The sequence below is a fragment of the Halichoerus grypus genome, chromosome 1 (genome assembly GCF_964656455.1).
Source record: "Halichoerus grypus chromosome 1, mHalGry1.hap1.1, whole genome shotgun sequence".
Lineage (NCBI taxonomy): Eukaryota > Metazoa > Chordata > Mammalia > Carnivora > Phocidae > Halichoerus > Halichoerus grypus.
In genome coordinates, this window is record NC_135712.1 from 166,042,437 (window position 1) to 166,064,707 (window position 22,271).

General features: G+C 39.2%; 1 protein-coding gene across 2 annotated transcripts in view; it reads left to right on the forward strand.

The window, feature by feature from the left end:
- SEC13 (SEC13 homolog, nuclear pore and COPII component) overlaps positions 1-19,051 on the forward strand; it is a 47,086-nt gene extending 28,035 nt beyond the window's left edge. Inside the window, exons 6-9 of one of the 2 annotated variants that reach the window (XM_036079879.2) lie at positions 749-882; positions 1,308-1,431; positions 2,332-2,478; positions 15,263-19,051. In XM_036079879.2, the coding sequence (XP_035935772.1) occupies positions 749-882; positions 1,308-1,431; positions 2,332-2,478; positions 15,263-15,316 (459 nt within the window). In that variant the 3' untranslated portion in view covers positions 15,317-19,051. Of the gene's footprint in view, positions 1-748; positions 883-1,307; positions 1,432-2,331; positions 2,479-11,117; positions 11,549-15,262 lie in introns of those variants that run through there. The other variant, XM_036079876.2, reaches the window with a different exon arrangement.
- Positions 19,052-22,271: the final 3,220 nt, after the last annotated feature.

Sequence of the window (22,271 nt, forward strand, 5' to 3'; positions counted from 1 at the left end):
AGGCGCCCCCTGCCTGTAGTCTTAACAAAGGGGTCAGACTTGAGTCTGATCCAGTCTGGGATCCAGCTGACAATTTTCAGGAATTCAGAAGAATTCAGAGGTCTGAGTATGAAATAGCAAATCAGCCTGAGAGTCTGTAGGTCAGATGACTGGTCTTTCTTCAACAAAAACATTGTAAGGAAAAAAAAGATCAGAAGGGGAATCTATAAATAAGGAGATCTAGAAAAGATTTAAAAAAAAAAAAAACGTTTATGGCAAGACTAAACTATAGTATCTAGGGATGCATATTTGGGTGACAAAACTAAAGAGAAAAAAAAGGAAGAAATCAGAAGTCAGGAAGATATTACCGAGGAGGAAGGGCTATGATTCAGGTGAGACATAATGACAGGGCTTCTTGGGTAAATGGCAATTTGATATCTTGAACTGGTAGTGGTTACAAGAGTGCTTTAGAGTAACTCGTTAAACTTTGTTTTTCTGAATCTGTGCCTCTCTTCATATTTTTTAAAATATTCTTAAATTCCTGGGAGTCCCTAACTCCTACTTTAAATATATATTGCTGAAAAATACATGCACTGTTAGGACTCCTTGAAGGAGCATTATGGGGGCCAATCCCTAATTCATCAAAACAGCTATCCTACATAATCCTGTCCTGAGAATTGGAGGGGAAATACACTGCAGCTTTGGGTCTGCAGAAGCAGTGCTCTGTTGCAAGGCAAAAGGGCAGTCATCCCAATCCCCCTCTTTACAGATTGGCTGCAATGCTGTCAGTTGGGCCCCTGCTGTTGTACCTGGAAGCCTCATAGACCAGCCATCGGGGCAGAAGCCCAACTACATCAAGAAGTTTGCATCGGGCGGCTGTGACAACCTCATCAAACTGTGGAAGTAAGTGGGGTTGGTGGACTTACCCTCAAGGGGACACTTTTTACCTTCTACCCTCCTACCTACTATGACTCAGCCACAGTTCCCAAGAAACAGGATCACCTTCTTTTGCCCTCCTGCCCATAGAATACTGTTTTCAATCTGTCAGAGGACATCCTTTAAAAACAACTTGGCCTTGCTCAAGCACTTTAATTCTTTACCTAATTCCCAACTGCCGGAGCCGTTGGCTGTGGGGGAACATTTCTTGGAGGATTCCTTTATAGCTGGTGAACTGAGTAAAAATCTACAAGGTCAATGAATGAAATCAGAAAGATGGAATAGCTTCTTGGCCCCTGCAGAGCCCACAGGGTGGGGGTACAATGGAGGCGTGGGAAACACACCTGGGCTGCTACCTGCTGCTGCATTCTCCCTCTCATCTCCCCTGTTAGGGAGGAGGAGGACGGCCAGTGGAAGGAGGAACAGAAGCTAGAAGCGCACAGTGACTGGGTTCGAGATGTGGCCTGGGCCCCCTCCATTGGCCTGCCCACCAGCACCATCGCCAGTTGCTCCCAGGTCAGCTCAGATCCATGAGAGCCCCCCGTGTTGTTTAATCTCTGAGTAAGTCCCATCAAACCTTACGGTCCCCCTAAGGTAAAGTCTAAAAAGGTAAGGGCAGGGCAACAGGCACCTTTGGACCAGTGCAAGTAGGAGAGTGCTTGGAGCCAGGTCATGCTATGGCAAAGGCTTGATCAGAAGGCACAAGTAGCTTGCTTCCACCGAGCCATGAGCTAGGCCAAACCCAGGACCAGTGTCCCCTCCTCAGCATTGTGCAGCTGGGGATTAGAGCTGCCCAGGTATATTCTGAAAGCATTCCCAAGCAGGGACCAGGGGCAGTCGGAATTTCTAGGATCTTGGACTCACCTACCTATTCAGTCTTCACAGACAGATTACAAAGGAAAGACTAAGGACAACCCTTTAATTATATGCTAACCCCACCATAGACAAAGGTTAGCTAGGCTTCATTTGAGCCTGTTATGTTTGGTCCTGAATTTGAGATGGACTTTTTCAACTTGTCCCTTCTCATTCTCTAGCTTGGTTTACAGACAGCCATACCCATTCGATTGAGAAAATTAGAGCCAGAGGGAGCCAAAACAAGGAAGTAACTTGGCAGACATGAGGAAAACCCAGAGAAAATTTTAGAGTTAGCGATGTAAAGTCCATACCTGAAACCAATATGAGCACGAGAACCTGGGAGACTGAACCAATGTGAAATGTGTTCGTGGGGTAAAGGGATAATGCTGGGTTGGAAATCGGCCGTCACAGCTATCCACACCCAGGAAGGCCTCGGCTCTGCGTTGTGCTGAATCCCCCACCCCATTCCTGCCGAAGTCCAATATGCCCGTAGATCGAGAGGATATCCCCAGTTCAAGATCCCTGCCTTACCTTCCCTGATTCTAGCCTGTCTTTTCCCAGGATGGTCGTGTGTTCATCTGGACTTGTGATGACACCTCAGGCAATACGTGGTCACCCAAACTATTGCACAAGTTCAGTGATGTTGTGTGGCATGTGAGCTGGTCCATCACAGCCAACATCCTGGCTGTCTCAGGCGGAGACAATAAGGTACACTCCATTTCCATGACATGGTGGACAGGGTCCTGTTTGTCTTTAATGTGCCCACTGGAAAGTGCAGTTGGATTCTCCATGTGATGACAGGCTTGGAAGGAGCCTTAATGAGGACTGTGTTTTGAGCATCTCTCTTAATTACATCACTAAATCTTACAACCCCCCACCCCCCGCCCCGAGGTTGTTTTTCCCCCCTTTACAAATATGAAAGAAGCTGACAGTGGTAGTTAGGCTTGCATAGGGTCACAAAGCTCTTAGGTGGCAGAGTCAGTAATCAGGCTTGAGTTAACTCTAAAGACACTGACTGCCCTGGTAGTCTGTTGCCTTAACCATTTGACCACCTTGTCTTCATGGTGACATTCAATTAGCACTGCTTAAAATGTTAATAGATTAAAGAAAAAAAATCTCACACAAAAGCAAAAAGATTGGAAGGTTTTTGTCAGACACCTAAGAGGCATATTTCTAAAAATCAGTATAATTCATGGGTGTTATTATTCACCCACTATACCTCTTCCTACTGTGCTATGAGCCGTACAAAGGAAGGGACATGGAGACAGAGAGTAGCTCAGAACAATATAGCAACAAAGCGAATGCACTTGAAAAATCCTGACTACTGCACTGAAACCCACCATATAAAGTTATGGATTCTCTGCCTGAGAGAAGAGGTCAGCTAGGGAGATGGCAGTGGCTTATTACTTCTCCCTTTCTGGAGGCAGCTTTCTTTTTTAATCATGGCAGAGTACATAGTTCACCCATCTTAACCATTTTTAAGTGTACAGTTCAGTAGTTTTGAGTACATTCACATTATTGGGCAACCGTCACCACCATGCACCTCTGGAACTTTTCGTCTTTCCCAGATGAAACTCCCTCCTCACTGAACACTAACTCCTACTCACCCCAGCCCCCCAGCCCTGAGCACTGTCCCACTTGCCGTCTTTGTGAATTTGACTGCTCTAGGGACTCAATGTAAGTGGAATCCTATAGTGTCCTCATCTATGTTGTACCATGTGTCCATTTCTTGCCTTTTTAAGATTGAATAATACTCTGTTCTACCACATTTTATTTATCCACACATACATTGATGGACACTGGGGTGCTTCCACCTTTGGGTGTTGTCAGTAATGCTGTGCACATGGGTTTATAAATAATACCTCTTTGAGACCCTCTGTAGTTTTTATCCAGCCAGGGGTCCCTTTCATGTGTAGTAGTCCCAGAAAGATCTAGTAGGCCCCATCTCAAAGCTATAGAATTTTAGAGCTGGGATGACCCTAAAGAAAACTAATCTAATCCTCTTTATTTCTAGTAAGTGCCAGAGACAGGACTAGACCCCAGGTTTGGTGGCACCCAGGACAGGCCAACAGACCCTGACTTGACTGAGGAGCCCCACCATAGTGTTTACAAGGCAGTAGGCAAGTGCCTGGTTGGACATTCGACTTTTGTAGTCTGCTGTCATTATTCTTTTATGCTTCTTATTCTTCTTTATCATCTTCTTTATCAGCCTGTTTCCTACAAACAGCTCAACTCTATTGCTGTCTGCATAGTATTCCTTCACTACAGGACTTAGTATGTTCTCAGTCTAGAGCATTCTGCACAGTGCATGTGTAGTAGATAGTCTGTCTCTAAAGCAGGAATTCTTAAAATCATTTTTTTTTATCAAATACATGTACATAGCTTGAGGTAGTTTTTATTAGGTTATGATTTTTTAATGCTTTCTCCTAATTTTCATTCTCCAGGAACAAACCTTTTCAATGCTTAGCTGTTTCTTCTGCTGTTTACTTCAGTGTAGAAATAACATACTTACTCATCTGTCATCTGCCTCTAGCACACTTCTCAGACTTTAGTACTAAACTTGTTAAGACATGTATTGCCAAGCCCACCCCCAGAGCTTCTGAGTCAGTGGGTCTGGGCGAGGACCCAAGAATTTGCAGTTTTCCCAAGCTCCTGGTCGCTGCAGATGCCCTGGTCTAGAGACCATGCTTTGAGAACCACTGTTCTCTTTCCCTGTATCGCCTCACAGAAGCTACAGCAACTTGGTTAAAACAACATCCATTGTTGTTATCTATTAGTATTAGTATTATTATTATTACAACTATTACTGTTATTTCATGTTATAGCATTATTATTCACAGCATTGCCCCCCTCTCTGTTTTTCTTATTTTTTGAGGTGTTCTTTTTCCAGTTTTATTGAAATATAATAGACCTATATCAAAAGTTTAAAGTGTATAGCATAATGGTTTGACTTACATGTACTGTGATCAGCACAGTAAGTGTAGCATCCATCATTTCATATAGATACAATAAAGAAAAAGGGAAAAAGAAAAGCTTCTCCTTGTGATGAGAACACTCGGGATTTAGTCCCTTAACAGTTTGCACATAGACCACAGTTTTCACATAGACCATTTAGTCTCTCACAGTTTTCACAGAGACAACGTGAGCTATGGTCATCATTACATCCCTAGTACTTCTATGTCTTACAACTGCAAGTGTATACTTTTTGACCCTCAACTCTGGTAACCACAAATCTGAACTCTTCTGTGACTGGTTTTGGGTCTTTTATGGGTGTTTTTAGGTTTGTTTTTAGATTCCACATATATAAGTGAGATGATACAGTGTTAGTCTTTCTTTCACTTATCATAATGCCCTCAAAGTCCACCCACATTGTCACAAATGACAGAATTTCCTTACTTTTTTATGGCTGAATAATATTCCATTGTATATATGTACCATGACTTCTTTATCCATTCACCTGTCAGTAGACACTTAGGTTGTTTCCATGTCTTGGCTATTGTAAATAATGCTACAGTGAATTGGAGTGCAGATACTTTTCAAGATAGTGTTTTCGTTTTCTTCAGATAAATACCCAGAAGTCAAATTGCTGGACCATATAGTTCTATTTTTAATTTTGTTGAGGATCCTCCATACTATTTTCCATAGCAGCTGTACCAGTTTACAATCCCACCAAGCGTGAGCAAGGGTTCTCTTTTCCCCACATCCTTGCCAGTACTTATGTTTTTGTCTTTTTGATGATGGCCATTCTAACATGTGTAAGGTGCTATCTTACTGTGATTTCGATTTGCATTTCCCCAGTGATGAGTTATGTTGAGCACCTTTTCATGTACCTACTGGCCTTTGTAGATCTTTTTTGGAGAAATGTTCTATTCAGGTCTTTTGCCCATTTTCTAATTCGATTATTTGGCTTTCTGGTATTGAGTTTTAGGAATTCTTTTGATATTTGGATATTAACTCCTTATCTGATGTATGACTTGCAAATACTTATTCCCAGTCTGTAGGTTGTCTTTTCACGTTGTTGATTGTTTTGCTGTGCAGAAACTTTTTAGTTTAATGCTGTCCTACTTGTTTATACTTTGTTGCTTACGCTTTAGGTGTCACATCCAAAAAATCATTGCCAAGACCCATGCCAAAGAGCTTGTTTCTTATATTTTCTCCTAGGAGTTTCATGGTTTCAGGTCTTGTATTTAAGTTTTAATCTATTTCAAGTTAATTTTTGTGAGTGGTATAAGATAAGGGTCTAGTTTTATTCTTTTACATGCGAATATCCAGTTTATCCACCACCATTTATTAAAGAGACTGTCCTTTCTCCGTTGAGTATTCTTGGCTCCCTTGCCAGTTATTAGTTAACCATATATGCTTGGGCTTATTTCTGGGCTTTTGATTCTGTTCCATTTATCTATTTGTTCTCATACCAGTACCATACTGTTTTGATTACTATAGCTTTGTAGCTTAAAATCAAAAAGTATGATGCCTCCCACTTTGTTCTTTCTCAGGGTTGCTTTGGACATTTGGGGTCTTTCGTGGTTCCATATAAATGTTAGGATTCTTTTTTTTCTACTTTTGTAAAAAATGCCATTGGAATCTTGATAGGAATTGCATTGAATCTATAGATGGCTTTTCGTAGTATTGACATTTAAACAATGTTGGTTCTTCTAATCTATGAACAAGATACCTTTCCATTTATTTGTGCCTTCAGTTTCTTTCATCCCTGTGTTGTAGTTTTCAGAGTAGAGATCTTTCACCTCTTTGGTTAAGTTCATTCATAAGTATTTTATCGTTTTTGATGCTATTGTAAGGATCATTTTCTTTTTTAGATAATTTGTTCTTAGTGTATAGAAACGCTACTGATTTTTGTATGTTAATTTTGTGTCCTGCAACTTTAATGAATTCATTATTTAGATCTAAGTTTTTTGATGAAATCTTTAGGATTTTCTGTATATAAAATCTTGACATATAAAATAGAGACATTTTAGTTTTTCCTTACCAGTTCTGATGTCTTTTTTTTTTTCTTGCCTGACTGCTCTGGCAAGGACTTCCAGTACTGTGTTGAAAAGTATTATATTAGCTGTGGGCTTAGCATATATGCCTTTAGGAGTTTATCACAAACAGATGTTGTATGTTGTCAAATGCTTTCTCTGCATCTACTGAGTGATAGGATTCTTCTTTCATTCTATTGTGAGGTATCACATTGACTGATTCGCATATATTGAATTATCCTTGCATTCCAGGTATGAATCCTGATTGATCATGGCAAATGATCCTTTAAATATACTGTCAAATTCAGTTTGCATCTATATTCATCAGAGTTATTTGTCCATAGTTTTCTGTTCTGGTAGTATCCTTTTCTGGCTTTGGTATCGGGGCAATGTTAGCCTCATATAATGAGTGTGTGGGTGTGTTTCTTTTTTATTTTTTTGGAAGATTTTGAGGCTTGATATTAATTCCTTAAATGTTTGGTTAAATTCACCAGTGAAGCCATCTGGTCCTGGGCTTTTTTACACTAGGAGATTTTTGATTATTGGTTCATTCTATTTCAGAAAATTTTTTAATTTTTATAAAAGTAAAATTTTTTATTCAGATTTTGTTTCTTCCTGATTCAGTACTTGGTGATTGATGTTCTAGGTTTCTGAAAATTTGTTCATTTTTTTCTAGGTCCAGTTTGTTGACACAGTTTCGTGGTAACATCTTACTTTATTGCTGTGATTATCATTTGGAATGTCTCCTTTTTCATTTATAATTTTGTTTTGGGTACTCTTTTTTCTTTGGTTAATTTAGCTAAAGTTGTGTCAGTTTTATCTTGTCAAAGAACCAACTCTTAGTTAATCTTTTCTATTTTCCTGTTCTCTGTTTCATTTATTTCTGCTGTGATATTTATTTCCTTCCTTCTGCTAGCTTTGGGTGAAGTTTGTTCTTTTTCTAATTCCTTAAGGCATAGGATTAGGTTATTTATTTGGGATAGGTCTTCCTTCTTAATGTAGGCATTTACTGCTATAAACTTCCCTTTAAGAACTGCTTTTGCTGCATCCTGTAAGTTTTGGTATATTGGGTTTCTATTTTTGTTTCAAAATAATTTATTTCATTTCTTCTTTGATCCATTGGTTGTTCAAGAGAGTATTTAATTTGCGTGTATTTGTTAATTTCTTAGTTTCCTCTTCCTATTGATTTCTAGTTTCATACCATTATGGTTAGAGAAGATACTTGGTTTGATTTCAGTGTTTAATTTGCTAAGACTTGTTTTGGGTGTAACATAGAAAATGTTTCATATGCACTTAATGTATGTTCTGCTATCAGAAGGTTCTGCATATGTTAGGCCCATTTGGTCTATACTGTTGTTCAAATCCACTGTTTCCTTATTATCTGTCTGGATGATCTATCCATTGCTGAGAGTATTAAAGTCCCCAACTATTTTTGTATTACGCTTTCTCTGTTTGTTAGTTTTTTATTTGTAGTTAGAACTGTTATATCTTCTTGATGTGTTGATGCCTTTCTCTTTTTTTTTTAAAGATTTTATTTATTTTTGAGAGAGAGAACACAAGTAGGGTGAAGGGCAGAGGGAGAAGCAGACTCCCTGCTGAGCAGGGAGCCCGATGTGGGACTCAATCCCAGAACTTCGGGATCATGACCTGAGCTGAAGGCAAACACTTAACCGACTGAGCCTCCCAGATGCACGGCCCCTTTTGTCTCTTTTGACTATTTTTAAAGTCTATTTTGTGTGATATAAGTATAGCTACCCCTGCTTTCCTTGTGATTACCATTTGCTTGAAATATCTTTTTCCATCCTTTCTTATTAGTCTCTGTCTTGAAGGCTAAATGAATCTCTTGTGTGAAGCATAGTGTTGGATCTTGGTTTTTGTATTCATTCAGCCATTTGTTGTCTTGATTGGAGACTTTAATCCATTTACATTTGAAGTAATTATTAATAAGTTAAGGCCTTACACAATTGCTATTTTATCATTGCTTTCTGTTTTGTTGATCCATTGTTGTTTCTTGTTCTTTTTTTGTGTTTTGATTTCTAATATTATCAGTATGCTTTGACTTGTCATGTTCTTTTGTCTGATTACTACAGGCTTTTCCCTTGTGGCTATAAGACTTACATAAAACATCTTCAGTAGAATTCCTAATCTTTACACTTTTACTTTTCCTCACCCTTACATTTTAGGTTAGTGATGTTACAATTTACATATTTTATAATGTATAACTAATAACAGTAGGTATGGTTATTTTTTACTACATGTTTTAACTTGTAAAGGAGTTATAAGTGAATTACACACCACTGTCATATTACAGAATCCAACTTTAACTATGTATTTATTTATCATTACCAGTGAGTTTTATGCTGCCTTATATAATGTTAATAAGCATCCTTTTATTTCTACTCAAAGAACTCCCTTTAGCATTTCTTGTAAGGCAGGTGTAGCTGTGATGAGTTCCTTCAGCTTTTGTTTATTCGAGAAAGTCCATCTCTTCATTTCTGAAGGACACTTTTGCCTGCTGTAGTATTCTTGGTTAACAGGGTTTTTTTCTTTCAGTATTTTGAATGTGTCATCCCATTTTCTTCTGGCCTGAAAAGCTTCTATGGAGAAATCTGCTCGTAGTCTTATGGGGGTTCCCTTGTATCTAACTTTTTTCTCTAGCTGCTTTTAAAATTCTTTGACTTTTGACAATTACAACATCTTTTTATAGCCTTGTTTGGGTTTAGCCTGTTTAGAGCCTCCTGGATCTAGAGGTCTATTTCTCTCCCCAAGTTTGGGAAGTTTTCAGGCATCATTGCTTGAAATATACTCTATGTCCCTTTCTCATCTTCTGGAATTCCCCTAATGCAAATACTGCTGCTTTTCATTATGTCCCATTGTAGTCTTTAGTATTTTTCTGTTTTGTTCTTCTGAGTAATTTCCAATGTCCTGTCCTCCAGGTTGCTGATTAGTTCTTCTACATGGTCAACTCTGCTTTTGAAGCTCTTCTACATTTTTCAGTTAGTTTCTGGTGGTTTTTTGTTTTTTTGGTTTTTTAATGGTGTCTGTTTTAGTTGAACTTAATTTCATTTAGTTGTCTATATGTGCTTGTAGTTCACTAAACTGAAGAGGATTATTCTGAATTCTTTGTCCCACAGTTCATAGATCTTCATTTAGTCAGTTAGAGCTTTAATTTCCTTTGGTGTTCTATTTACCTGGTTTTCTGTGATCCTCATGTGAGCCTAGAGGATGGACTTCACTGTTGCCTGGATTCTCTGGTTAGGCTTTCTATACAGTCAGGACTGGCTTCTCTGTGAGTCTTCCCAGACTGTTGTTTGGAGATACAAATTAGGCAAGAGTGAAGACTGACTATCCTAGTTAGATGAGGCCACTAGTTTTGCTGTGTAGACAGGAAGCCACGCACTGTGTGCTCTATTCTAGTGCCACTGTAAGCAGGGCTGTAGGATGGGCTCTACAGCTTCCTGCATGTTCTGCTTAGATAAAAAGTAGTTTTCCTGCCCTGGCACAATGGGAAAAGCAACTGTAAGGCCAGTCATATTTTTTTTGTGGTCTTGACTCAAGCCAGCCTGTCCCTAAGTTTCCTGGTGCAATAAGGCCATTGGCTTTTGCTGTGGGGGGCCTCCAGCTCTGTCCACCCCCCTTTCTGCTAGAGTTGCAGGGTCATGCAACTTCCAGGTGTTGTAGTGAGCCCTTGCTGTCTGATGGGCCTGGGGGCCATGCTCTTCAGCTGTTTGGGCTAGGACTCAAGTCTGCTACCTGGGCAGCCCAACTTCAGGGACCTCCCAGATTTTTCTGAACAGGCTTTCTGGATGTGAGGCAGCAAGGGCCAGGAACTGCAGCAGGTAGGGGGGCTGTGACTCAGCTTTTCTGTCTGGTCTGTTAATATTCCAGTGCCAGTTCCTAGAAGCCCTCCCCACTTAGTCACAATCAGATTCCCAGTAATTGAGCCCCACAAAGTGACAACTTACAACACTGGATGTCACCCCTGTGCTCTTTTCCTTCTGGAGGAACCATAGGTTGCACATGGTGTTCTGCCAACCTGGGTGGGGGGCCATGCAGTCAGCACGTAGCCTTCCCACTTAGCCTTCTGGTACAGTATCTTGGTCTCGGTGGTGGAGGGAGGTGCTTCAGCCTCACTGTGGTCTTCTAGGATTCCCTCAGTAGTTTCTTGTTCATGAATAGTTCTTCCTGTGGGGGGAGCCTAAGTCAGGAACACCCTTTGTCACCATCTTGGTGAGGTCACTCTCCCTACCCCTTCTTTCTTAATCTGTGGGGATTTTTGTTGACTCACAAGCCTAGTCATGGCCTGATGGGGGACCTGAGAAGGTGAGGGGTGCAGACCTGTGACAGGCTCCGTGTGCTGGCTTGCAGGTGACCCTGTGGAAGGAATCCGTTGACGGGCAGTGGGTGTGCATCAGTGATGTCAACAAGGGCCAGGGTTCCGTGTCTGCTTCCGTCACAGAGGGCCAGCAGAACGAGCAGTGACAAGACAGGCAAGGCCCAGCTCCCCACCTGCTGACTCCAGGACTGCCCTTTCTTGGACCAACTGACCAAATAGCTGGGAGGAACAGCTCCAACACGATTACTTTCCCAGGAGTAGTACAAATGCAACCAGATTGATCATCTGCCTTAACATGATTTGATATGGTTTGTAATTTACTGTCCTGCTGAAAGCATTCATGTTATGAGGAAAAAAGCTACAAATATTTTAAAATATTTTTGGCCATTTTTATGTACCTTTTGGGTTCAGGCATTATTTGGGGGATTTTGTTTCCAAAAAAATAAATTCATATTGCTTATAATTCTTCCTGCATTACCCTAACCCCTCCCTTAAAAGCTTATTTTCATTCTCATTGCAAGATCAGTGTACTAGAACAACGTTCGCCAAGACCCAGGTCCCTTAGCGCACCCCCCCCCCCCCGACACACAAAAATTTGGTCTGTGCCTGTAACATGCCCATGATTCCAGTTATACTGAAGGGGCCATACAGAGGGACGAGAAAGGGATGCCAGATGTGGACTTCGGTGACAGGGATTGTATCCTCTGAGCACACATCCTCTTCTGGAGAATGGGCATAAAAGTCTGCTTTACAGAGAAGACTCAGATGAACTACTGCACGTGGGTGACCCATAAAATGTCATGCCAATGGAAGGCAGTATTAACCAAATAGCAAGAGACTGGCCCAGAAAGTGGGCATGCTTTATTCATGTTATGGACCCTGTCAGTGAGGGCGGGGCCTGTGCTGGAGACCATGGTTCTGGTCCTGCTCAAGCCTGAACCAAGTATCACTGCTTAGCAGAGGCCCTGGGACCCTCACCTGAATCAGCAGTCACCAGTTACTGAGGCCTATTGAAGCCGGCACTGCACTAGAGACCCTGCACATTGGGCAACACAACAGACTGGTGCAGGTGTGTGTCCCCGATTTACCAGTAAGAAGATAGAAGACCTGCCCAGGGTTGTCCACTGCCAAGCAGTAAAGCTACTATTTGAGTCCTGATCTGGCTCAACTCCAGTGGGTGCTGTCAAAGGCAGAACTCGGAAGGGGGTGTGTGGAGGCTCCTCAACTATAATCTGGGGTGGTGCTCACAGCAGACCTTTATGCGAGTGCACTTAGCTTTGCAAAAGGTCAGACCACTCACCTCAGGAGCCTATGTGCACAAGGAAATGTGGACCCCAGTTCTTCTACCTGCTCCTCATCCTTCATTTTTCAGCAGTAAAACCCCTGTTTTAAAATAAATATTAGATCATAATGCATAAAATGGGAAAAGGTGGAACGACTATCCTTGAAGTAAGGCTAGAGAGGCCAGAGCCCTGCCTCTCGGCCTCCCACGCTGTTCTGCACAATCCAGGCCTTTGGAGAACAGTATGGGAACTTTCTTACTCTGTCCAGTAGGTTCTAGCTTAGCTTGGACAGTGCTTCTGTCCATTTATTTGGATGAGAAAACACCCACAAAGGCACCTTTGCATACACTTCTCAGTGGACAACTACTACCTTTAGTTCTGGTTAGCTCTTCACATGTCTGCCTTCCCTAACAAGCTCTGTGCTCCCCCAAGAACAGGCCTGGTCTTCCTTATGGTGCCTGCTACCCTCAACAAATAATGAGAAGCAGCTAATCCTGTGTCACACTGTGGGTTGGTGATAGGTTAGTGGGCTCCTGGCCATATGCTATTGGTAGCTCACACCACCAAGATCAGTTAGGGTAATCTGGAGGTAAATGAATATTAAGGTAAACCCTTTATAGTTTATGCTTAGAGTGGTAACACGTTAGCCATTCTTGGAGTGAGATCCCTCAAATTTGTTACCACTAAATAGGCTAATCAAGTGGAAATACCATGTGTCAATCTTCAAGGGCATTTGACAAGCCCAAGTGATACAAGTGTAAAGGTAATTTAAAAGGTATAGTTTTAATCCTTTCACAAAAACAAAGCAACTGGGATAGGAAATGAAACCCCTAGACATTAAGGTAGTCCCTCAAACCCTAGAACATGGAGGATTAGGGCCAAACCATTCATATCTATAATACCTGTGTAGGAGCAGCATAGGCAAGAAAGAGGGGAGCTTTTATGGTCCTATGAGCCAAGTAACCCAAGAATGACCAAGTATTCATCCATTCAGAACAGAAAACTCAACAAGCCAATGTGAGAACTGTCAAAACTAGAAGATTCACAGGCTCTCACAAGTGATTTCTAAAAGATTTCCGCTGCCACGCATGAAGGAGTAGTAGCTATAAGAGTTTCCCTTACACCACAAACAACTAGAGAAACAATATACATGAAACAAATGCTTATGGGCATAGGACAACAGACAGTGTTTAGGTAAGGGAAACAAGTGAGGGGAGCACCAGTTGCCCCAGCTTATTGCCTAGGAGCAGCTTCCAGGCCAAAGGGCAGGGAGACAATCCAGAGTCTAGTGGTCAAGTTGAAGAGACAGAGGTCAGAGTCCAGAAAGCTAAGCTAGAACCTACTGGACAGAGTCCTGGAGAAAAGGGAGCTGCTCAGAGCAAGCTCCTTAGATCTGTGGAAGCATCTCCTACAGTCTGACCCTAACCTGCATACATGAAAGGCAAAACTCTTCATGACCAGAAACCAACAGACCACACAATTCTTGAACTCACAGAGAGGGAATAGTTCATGTGCCCAAGATCCAGAGTGCAACAACTTCAGAATACACAGAGCATTGGGTAGAGTCCTAAGAAAGATCATGTCTTAATAATACATCTTAAATTAGGTCTAGATTAGAGGCTCCTCTGGACCATAAAACCAAGCCTTAAGGTCCACAATAATTTCACTTTGTGTCAGGTCAGAGCCCAACACTCTTTTAAAGGAAAAAAATTAAGCACCTGAAAACATAAAATTCACATAACGTCCAGCTTCGAATCCAAAATTACCAGGTGTGCGAAGAAGCAAGAAAATGGGACCATAACCAGAAAAGAAAAAAAAAATACAGAAATGAGACCATGAGATTAGCAGGTAAAGACCTTAAAAACAGCTATTATATGTTCAAGAATGTAAAGGAACAGGAACACAAGAAAAATGATACCAAAAAGTTGCAAATGGAATTTCTAGAAATGAAAAATTCAGTATCTAAAGTGAAAAAATATGGGAGTAAGAGCAGGCAGACACTGCAGCAGGACAAGTCTGAAGACAACAGCAATAAAAACTATACAAACTGAAGCACATAGAGAAAAAGAGACTAAAACAAACCGATCAACAGACCTGTGGGACACTATCAAGTAGTCTAAAGTATGTGTAAGTTGGAGTCCCAAGGAGGAAAAAAAAAAATTTAAGGGGAGAAGGGGACAGAAAAAAATACCTGAAGAAAAAAACAGCTAAAATTTTTCCAAGCTGGATTAAAATTATAACCCTACAGATTCAAGAAAATCAGAGAAGCCCAAGCAGAACACTAAACATACATACAGACCCCATAAAATCGCTGAAATAAAAATTATAAAATCAGCCAGAGAAAAAAAGACATACTACATACAGAGAAACAAATATAAGAATGGCAGCCAGCTTCTCATCAGAAATTTTGCAAGCCATAAGAAAATAAACGTCTTTGAAGTGGTGAAAGGAGAAAAAAAACAGCCTACAATTCTATAGCTAGTGAAAACATCTTTCAAAAATAAAAGTGAAATAAGGAATTTTTTAAATTAAAGCCAAAAAAATAGTCACCAGGAGAACTGCATTACAAGAAATGTCAAAGGAAGTTCTTCAGGCAAAATAGTATCATATAAAAATTTGGATCTATACCAAGGAATAAGGAGCACCAGGAATAGAAAAAAAATCTGGGTAACTATTACACTTCTTTTCCATTTCTTTTATCTCTCAAAAAATATTTTAAGTGCATTGTGGGGCTTACAACTTACGTAGAAATAAAATCAGTAATAACAATAGCACAAATAATGGAAATGGGGAAATTGGAAGTTTTCTGTTGTAAGGGTCTTATAGTATCTATGAAGTGTTATATTTGTTGAAGGTATACTGTATTATGTTGAAATTGTATTTTTAAATCCTAGGTCAACCACCTAAAGAATAAAGCAGAGAGGGCGCCTGGGTGGCTCAGTCATTAATCGTCTGCCTTCGGCTCAGGTCATGATCCCAGGGTCCTGGGATCGGGCCCCGCATCAGGCTCCCTGCTCGGCGGGAAGCCTGCTTCTCCCTCTCCCACTCCCCCTGCTTGTGTTCCCTCTCTTGCTGTGTCTCTCTCTGTCTCTCTCAAATAAATAAATAAATCTTTAAAAAAAAAAAAAAAAAAAGAATAAACCAGAGAATATAGCTGACAAGCCAATAGTCAAGATAGCAGGAAATCCTAAAATATACTTAATCCAAAAATGGTTATGAAAAGAAAAAGGAAGAAAGAATAGATGGGAAAAAAAGAAAGAACAAATGGGACAAATTGAAGGCAAACAGCCAGCTGGTAGATTTAAACCAAACTTTGTAGGTCATTGCAATAAATATAAAAGGACTAAACACTCCAAATGAAAGGCCCCTGATAAGAGATAATCAAAATGGACTTTTAAAAAAACAAGACTCAACTATATGCTGTTTATATGAAACCCACTTTAAATATAAACACAAAAAATAAAGGACATCATTATATGAAAAGAAAGATATACTATGTAAACGGTAATCAAAAGAAAGCTCAGTTTCTATATTAACATCAGATAAAGTAGACTTCAGAACAAGAAATATATTAAGGATAAAGAGGGACAGAATAATAAACGGGTCACCTCATCAAGAAGACTTAACAATTCTAAATATATATGCACCTAAAATAGAGCTTCAAAATAGGTGAAACAAAATGGACAGAACTGAACAGAAGTAATCTACAATTACAGTTGGAGATCTCAACATTCCTCTCTCAGTAACAGAACAAGTAGACCCAAAAAAATCAGTCAAGTTATAAAACACATTAACCAGCCAAACACTCAATTTGACCTAACGGGGATTCTACCCAACAACATTTAAACTCATTCTGAAGTACTTTGGGAACACTCATCAAGATGAGACCAATTTCTGAACCATAAAACAAAATTTAACAAATCTAGAAATACTGAAATCATACAGAACACATTCTGTGACTATAAAGAAAGTAAATTAGAAATGAGTAATAGAAAGGTATCTGGAAAATCCTCAAATGTTTAGAAATTTAAGCAATCCACATCTAAATAACTAATGGGCCAAAAAAAAAAAAAAAATCACAATATAAATAGCTATCTAAAGAGGAAAAGAAAAAACAGAGTGGATGGGACAGGGATGGAAGAAGTGGTCTCTGCATGTACTTTGTTTTATACCATTACTGACTTTGGAGCCATGTAATATTTAATAATTAACTCCAAAAATATGAAGTTATAAAAGAAAAATATCCCTAAAAGTTGGGGGGGGGACGTAATTTTAGTTATTTACAAAGGCCATGCCATAACCACACAGAGAAAATAAATATTCAAGTGACTAAAAGTGTTTCGAATGTATACCCCTAATAGGCTGCATTTAGTAGTTTTATGGTTGGTAATTGTAGTACTCTTATTTTGATAGTATTATGTTGATATTGCAAGATGAAGTAAGATAATGGTAATTTTATTAAGGTAATTAGAAAACAGGATTATTGGGATAAAGAAAAGAAATTTAAGTATAAAACCCAGGAAATGAAAAAACACTGACCTTAAATTTTATTTGCAAATAACAGTATGAACTCAGGACTTATTTTTATCCTTCTAAAAAGTATGTATTTCTAATCTTATGCACAAGATGAGCCCAGGATTTCTTACTGGGACAGAAAATAAGGAAGCAATTTAAAAACTATAGGGTCACGTCAGAAGCAGCACATGGGAATCAACACATCAAATACGGCAGCATCTAAAAGAATAATGACTATAACTGATTGCAACACTTACATAAAAAAATCCGTCCATGAGTTTACGATAGGAAGAAAACTTTGGAGGTTGCTAAGACACCAACCTTATTTTGAAAATAAATTTTTTAAAACTCTGCATTTGGGCACCTGGATGGCTCAGTTGGTTAAGTGTCTGCCTTTGGTTCAGGTCATGATCCCAGGGTCCTGGGATCGAACCCTGCATCGGGCTCCCTGCTCAGCAGGGAGCCTGCTTCTTGCTCTCCTCCCTGCTTGTGCTCTCTCTCGCTATCTCTGTCTCTCTCAAATAAATAAATAAAATCTTAAAAAATAAAAATAAAAAATAAAATCTTGCATTTATCCTGCCTTTTCTGTACGAACTTTATCAAGATTAACAAAATAATTGAAGGAAAAATGCTAATAAATGTAGAAAGCAACAACAGAATAGAAAAATCACCATTTGTAATTCCTAGTCAAAAATGAGTATAGACAACAATAATTAATGGTACATAAGTCCACTAAGTGAAAAGTTCATAAGGTACTACGTGTTGAGGTGTAACTACTAGTTTAGAAAAGCAGGCAGGAGAATAACAAGCCAGACAATGCCACAAGGAAGTGGTCAGCTAAGTCCAGAATGTGGGAAATTGTGCAGGACATATAGTCTGTTGTGTGAAATGAATGATGGTATGGAAGAGAGGGGCAGGTAGGGGACTGTTGTAGACTAAGAGACTTAAAGGACCGGACAACCAAACGTGGGCTCTGGATCTTCTGGAAAGAACAAGATAAGGCCACAGCCAGAGATCTAAGCAAAACAGATATAAGTAACATGCTTAAAGGAGAATTTAAAGCAACAACCATAAGGACACTCACTGGGCTTGAGAAAAGAATAGGAGACATCAGTGAGACCCTTACCACAGAGATAAGAGTTAAGAAAGGAATCAGAGATGAAAAGTGTAGTAAATGAGATTAGAAACACACTTGAAGCAATAAACAGCAGGCTGGAAGAAGCAGAGAAACAAATTAATGACCTAGAAGACAAAGTAATGGAAAGCAATGATGCTGAACAAAAGAGAGAAAGAAAAATGAGAATAGACTTAGGGAACTCAGTGACACCATCAAATTAGTAACATTCATATTATAGGAGTCCCAGAAGAAGAAGAGAGAGAAAGAGGGGAGGGGGGGCAGAAAAGTTATTTGAAGAAATAATAGCTGGAAAATCTTCCCTAATCCAGGCAAGGGAATCAGACCTCCAGATCCAGGAGGCACAGAGAACTCCCGTCAAAATCAACAAATGCAGGCCCATGCCAGGACATATTGTAATTAAATTTGCAAATTACAGTGATAAAAAATCTTAAAAGCATCAAGACAAAAGAAGTCATTAATTTATAAGGGAAAATGCATAAGGGCTAGCTGGAGATTTTTCAACAGAAACTTGGCAAACCAGAAGGGAGTGGCATGATATATTCAAAGTGCTGAATGGGAAAAATCTGCATCCAAGGATACTCTATCCGGCAAGGCTATCATTCAGAATAGGAGAGGTAAAAGAGTTTCCCAGATAGACAAACTAAAGGAGTTCATGACCACTGAACCAGCCCTGCAAGAAATATTAAAGGGGACTCTTGAGTGAAAGGAGAGACCAAAAGTGACAGTACAAATGCAGGAAACAGAAAAGCAGTAAAAATGAATATTTCTCTAAAAATCAATCAAGGAACTCACATACACACACACACAAAAGGATATAAAATATAATGTAGGGGCATCTGGGTGGCTCAGTCTTAGTTAAGCGTCTGCTTTTGGCTCAGATCATGATCCCAGGGTCCTGGGATTGAGCCCCGCATCGGGCTCCCTGCTCAGCAGGAAGCCTGCTTCTCCCTCTCCCACTCCCCCTGCTTGTGTTCCCTCTCTCGCTGTATCTCTGTCAAATAAATAAAATCTTTAAAAAAATAAAAATAAACTATAAAAATATATACCCAAAACATGGGGAGGAGAAAAGAATGGGTTCAAACTTGAACAACCATCAACTTAACACAGACTGTTTGCAAAAGAGGTTATATACAAACCTAATGGTAACCATATATCAAAAACCACTAATAAACATGCAAAGAATAAAACAAAATCCAAATATATCACTAAAGAAAATTCAGCAAAACATGAAAGAGATAAAGACAAAGGATCAGAGAAAATCTCCAGAAACAACAACAAAACAAGCAATTAAATGGCAATAAATACATATCAATAACTACTTTGAATGCAAATGGACTAAACACTCCAATCAAAAGGCACAGGTGTCAGAATGGATTAAAAAACAAGACCCATCAATATGCTGCCTACAAGAGACTCATTTAAGACCTAAAGCACCTGCAGATTGAAAGTGAGGGGATGGAGAAACATTTATCTTGCAGATGGATGTCAAAAGAAAGCTGGAGTAGCAATACTTATATCAGACAACCTAGACTTTAAAACAAAGACTGTAACAACAGACAAAGAAGGGCACTACATACTACTAATAAAGAGGACAATCCAACAAGAATATATAACAATTGTAAATATTTACGCACCAAACATGGGAACACCCAAATATATAAAACAAGTATAAATGAACTAATTGATAATACAATAACAACAGGAGACTTTAATACCCCATTTACCAATGGACAAATCACCTAAACAGAAAATAAACAAGGAAACAATGGATGACACACTAGACCAGATGGACTTAGCAGATATATTCAGAACATTCCATCCTAAAACAGCAGAATACACATTCTTTTCAAGGGCACATAGAACATTCTCCAGACTAGATCACATCTTAGGTCACAAAACAGGCCTTAACAAAAAAAGACTGAAGTCATACCATGCACCTTTTCTGACCACAACACTATGAAACTAGAAGTCAACCACAAGTAAAAGTCTGGAAAGACCACAAATACTTGGAGGTTAAATAATATCCTACTAAACAATGAATGTGTCAACCAGGAAATCAAAGAAGAAATTAAATACATGGAAGCAAATGAAAATGAAAACACAATGGTCCAAAACCTTTGGGATGCAGCAAAAGCAGTCCTAAGGGGGAAGAAGATAGCAGTACAGGCTTACATCAAGAAGCAAGAAAAATCTCAAACAACCTAACCTTACACCTAAAGGAGCTAGAAAAAGAACAAATGATGCCTAAAACCAGCAGAAGGAAGGAAATAACAAAGATTAGAGCAGAAATAATAAAGAAACTAAAAAAAAAAAAAAGCAGATCAGTGAAACCAGGAGGTAGTTCTTTAAAAAAAAAATAAAAGTGATAAAACTCTAGCCAGACTTATCAAAAAAAAAGGACCCCAAAAAAATAAAATCACAAATGAGAGAGGAGAAATAACAACCAATACCAGAGAAATAAAAAAAATTAGATTATGAAACACTATATGCCAACAAATTGGACAAGAAATGGAAAAATTCCTACCAAAACTGAAACAGGAAGAAATAGAAACTTAATAGACTGATAACCAGCAAAGAATTTGAATCAGTAATCCAATAAGTCCCAACAAACAAAAGTCCAGGACCAGAGGGTTTCACAGGTGAATTCTACCACACATTTAAAGAAGAGTTAGTACCTATTCTTCTCAAACTATTCCAAAATACAGAAAAGGAAGGAAAACATCCAAATTTCATTCTATGAGACCAGCATTACCCTGATACCAAAACCAGACAGACACCACAAAAAAAAAAAAAAAAAAGGACTACAGGCCAGTCTCCCTAATAAACCTAGATGCAAAACTCCTCAATAAAATACTAGGAAACCAAATCCAACAATACATTAAAAAAATCATTCACCACAATCAAGTGGGATTTATTCCTGGGCTGCAAGGATGGTTCAATATTCACAAATCAATCAATGTGATACATCACATTAAGAAAGGATAAGAATCATATGATCATTTCAATAGATGCAGAAAAAGCATATGACAAAGTACAATACCTGTTCATGATAAAAGCCATCAACAAAGTATGTTTAGAGGGAACATACCTTAACATAATAAAGGCCATATATGAAAAAAACTACAGCTAATATCATCATCCTAAAAGGGGAAAACCTGAGAGCTTTTCCTCTACAGTCAGGAACAAGACCAGGATGTACACTCTCACCACTTTTATTCAACATAGTAATGGAGTCCTCACCACAACAGGAGAAAAGGCATTGAAATAAGCAAGGAAGAAGTCAAACTTTATCTATTTGCAGATGACATGATACTCTATGTAGAAAACCCACCAAAGGGCACCTGGGTGACTCAGTCGTTAAGCGTCTGCCTTCGGCTCAGGCCATGGTCCCAGGGTCCTGGGATTGAGTCCCACATCAGGCTCCCTGCTCCACGGGAAGCCTACTTCTCCCTCTCCTACTCCCCCCTGCTTGTGTTCCCTCTCTCGCTGTGTCTCTCTCTGTCAAATAAATAAATAAAATCTTTAAAAAAAAGAAGAAGAAAAAAAAACAAAGACTCCACCAAAATTAACTGCTAGAACTGATAAATAAATTCAGTAAAGTCACAGGATACAAAATCAATGTACAGAAACCTAATGCATTCTATACACCAATAATGAAGCAGCAGAAAGAGAAGCTAAGGAATCAATCCGATTTACAGTTGCACCAAAAACAGTAAGACACTTAGGAATAAACCTTACCAAAGAAGTGAAAGACCTGTACATTGAAAACTATACCACACTGATGAAAGAAATTTAAGATGACAAAGAAATGGAAAGACATTCCACACTCATGGACTGAAAGAACATTGTTAAAATGTCTGTACTACCCAAAGTAATCTACACATTCAGTTGCAATCCCTATCAAAATACCAACAGCATTTGTCACAGAGCTAGAACAACCAACTCTAAAATTTGTATTAGAACCACAAAGACACTGGATAGCCAAAGCAATGTTGAAAAAGAAAAAGCTGGAGGCATCACAATTCTGGACTTCAAGTTATATTACATAGCTGTAGTGATCAAAATGGTATGATACCGGCACAAAAAATAGACATATAGATCAATGAAACAGAATAGAAAACCCAGAAATGACCCCATAATTATATGGTCAATTAATCTTCAACAAAGCAGGAAAGACTATCCAGAGTGAAAAGGAATGTCTCTTCCACAAATGGTGTTGGGAAAACTGGACAGCAACATGCAAAATAATA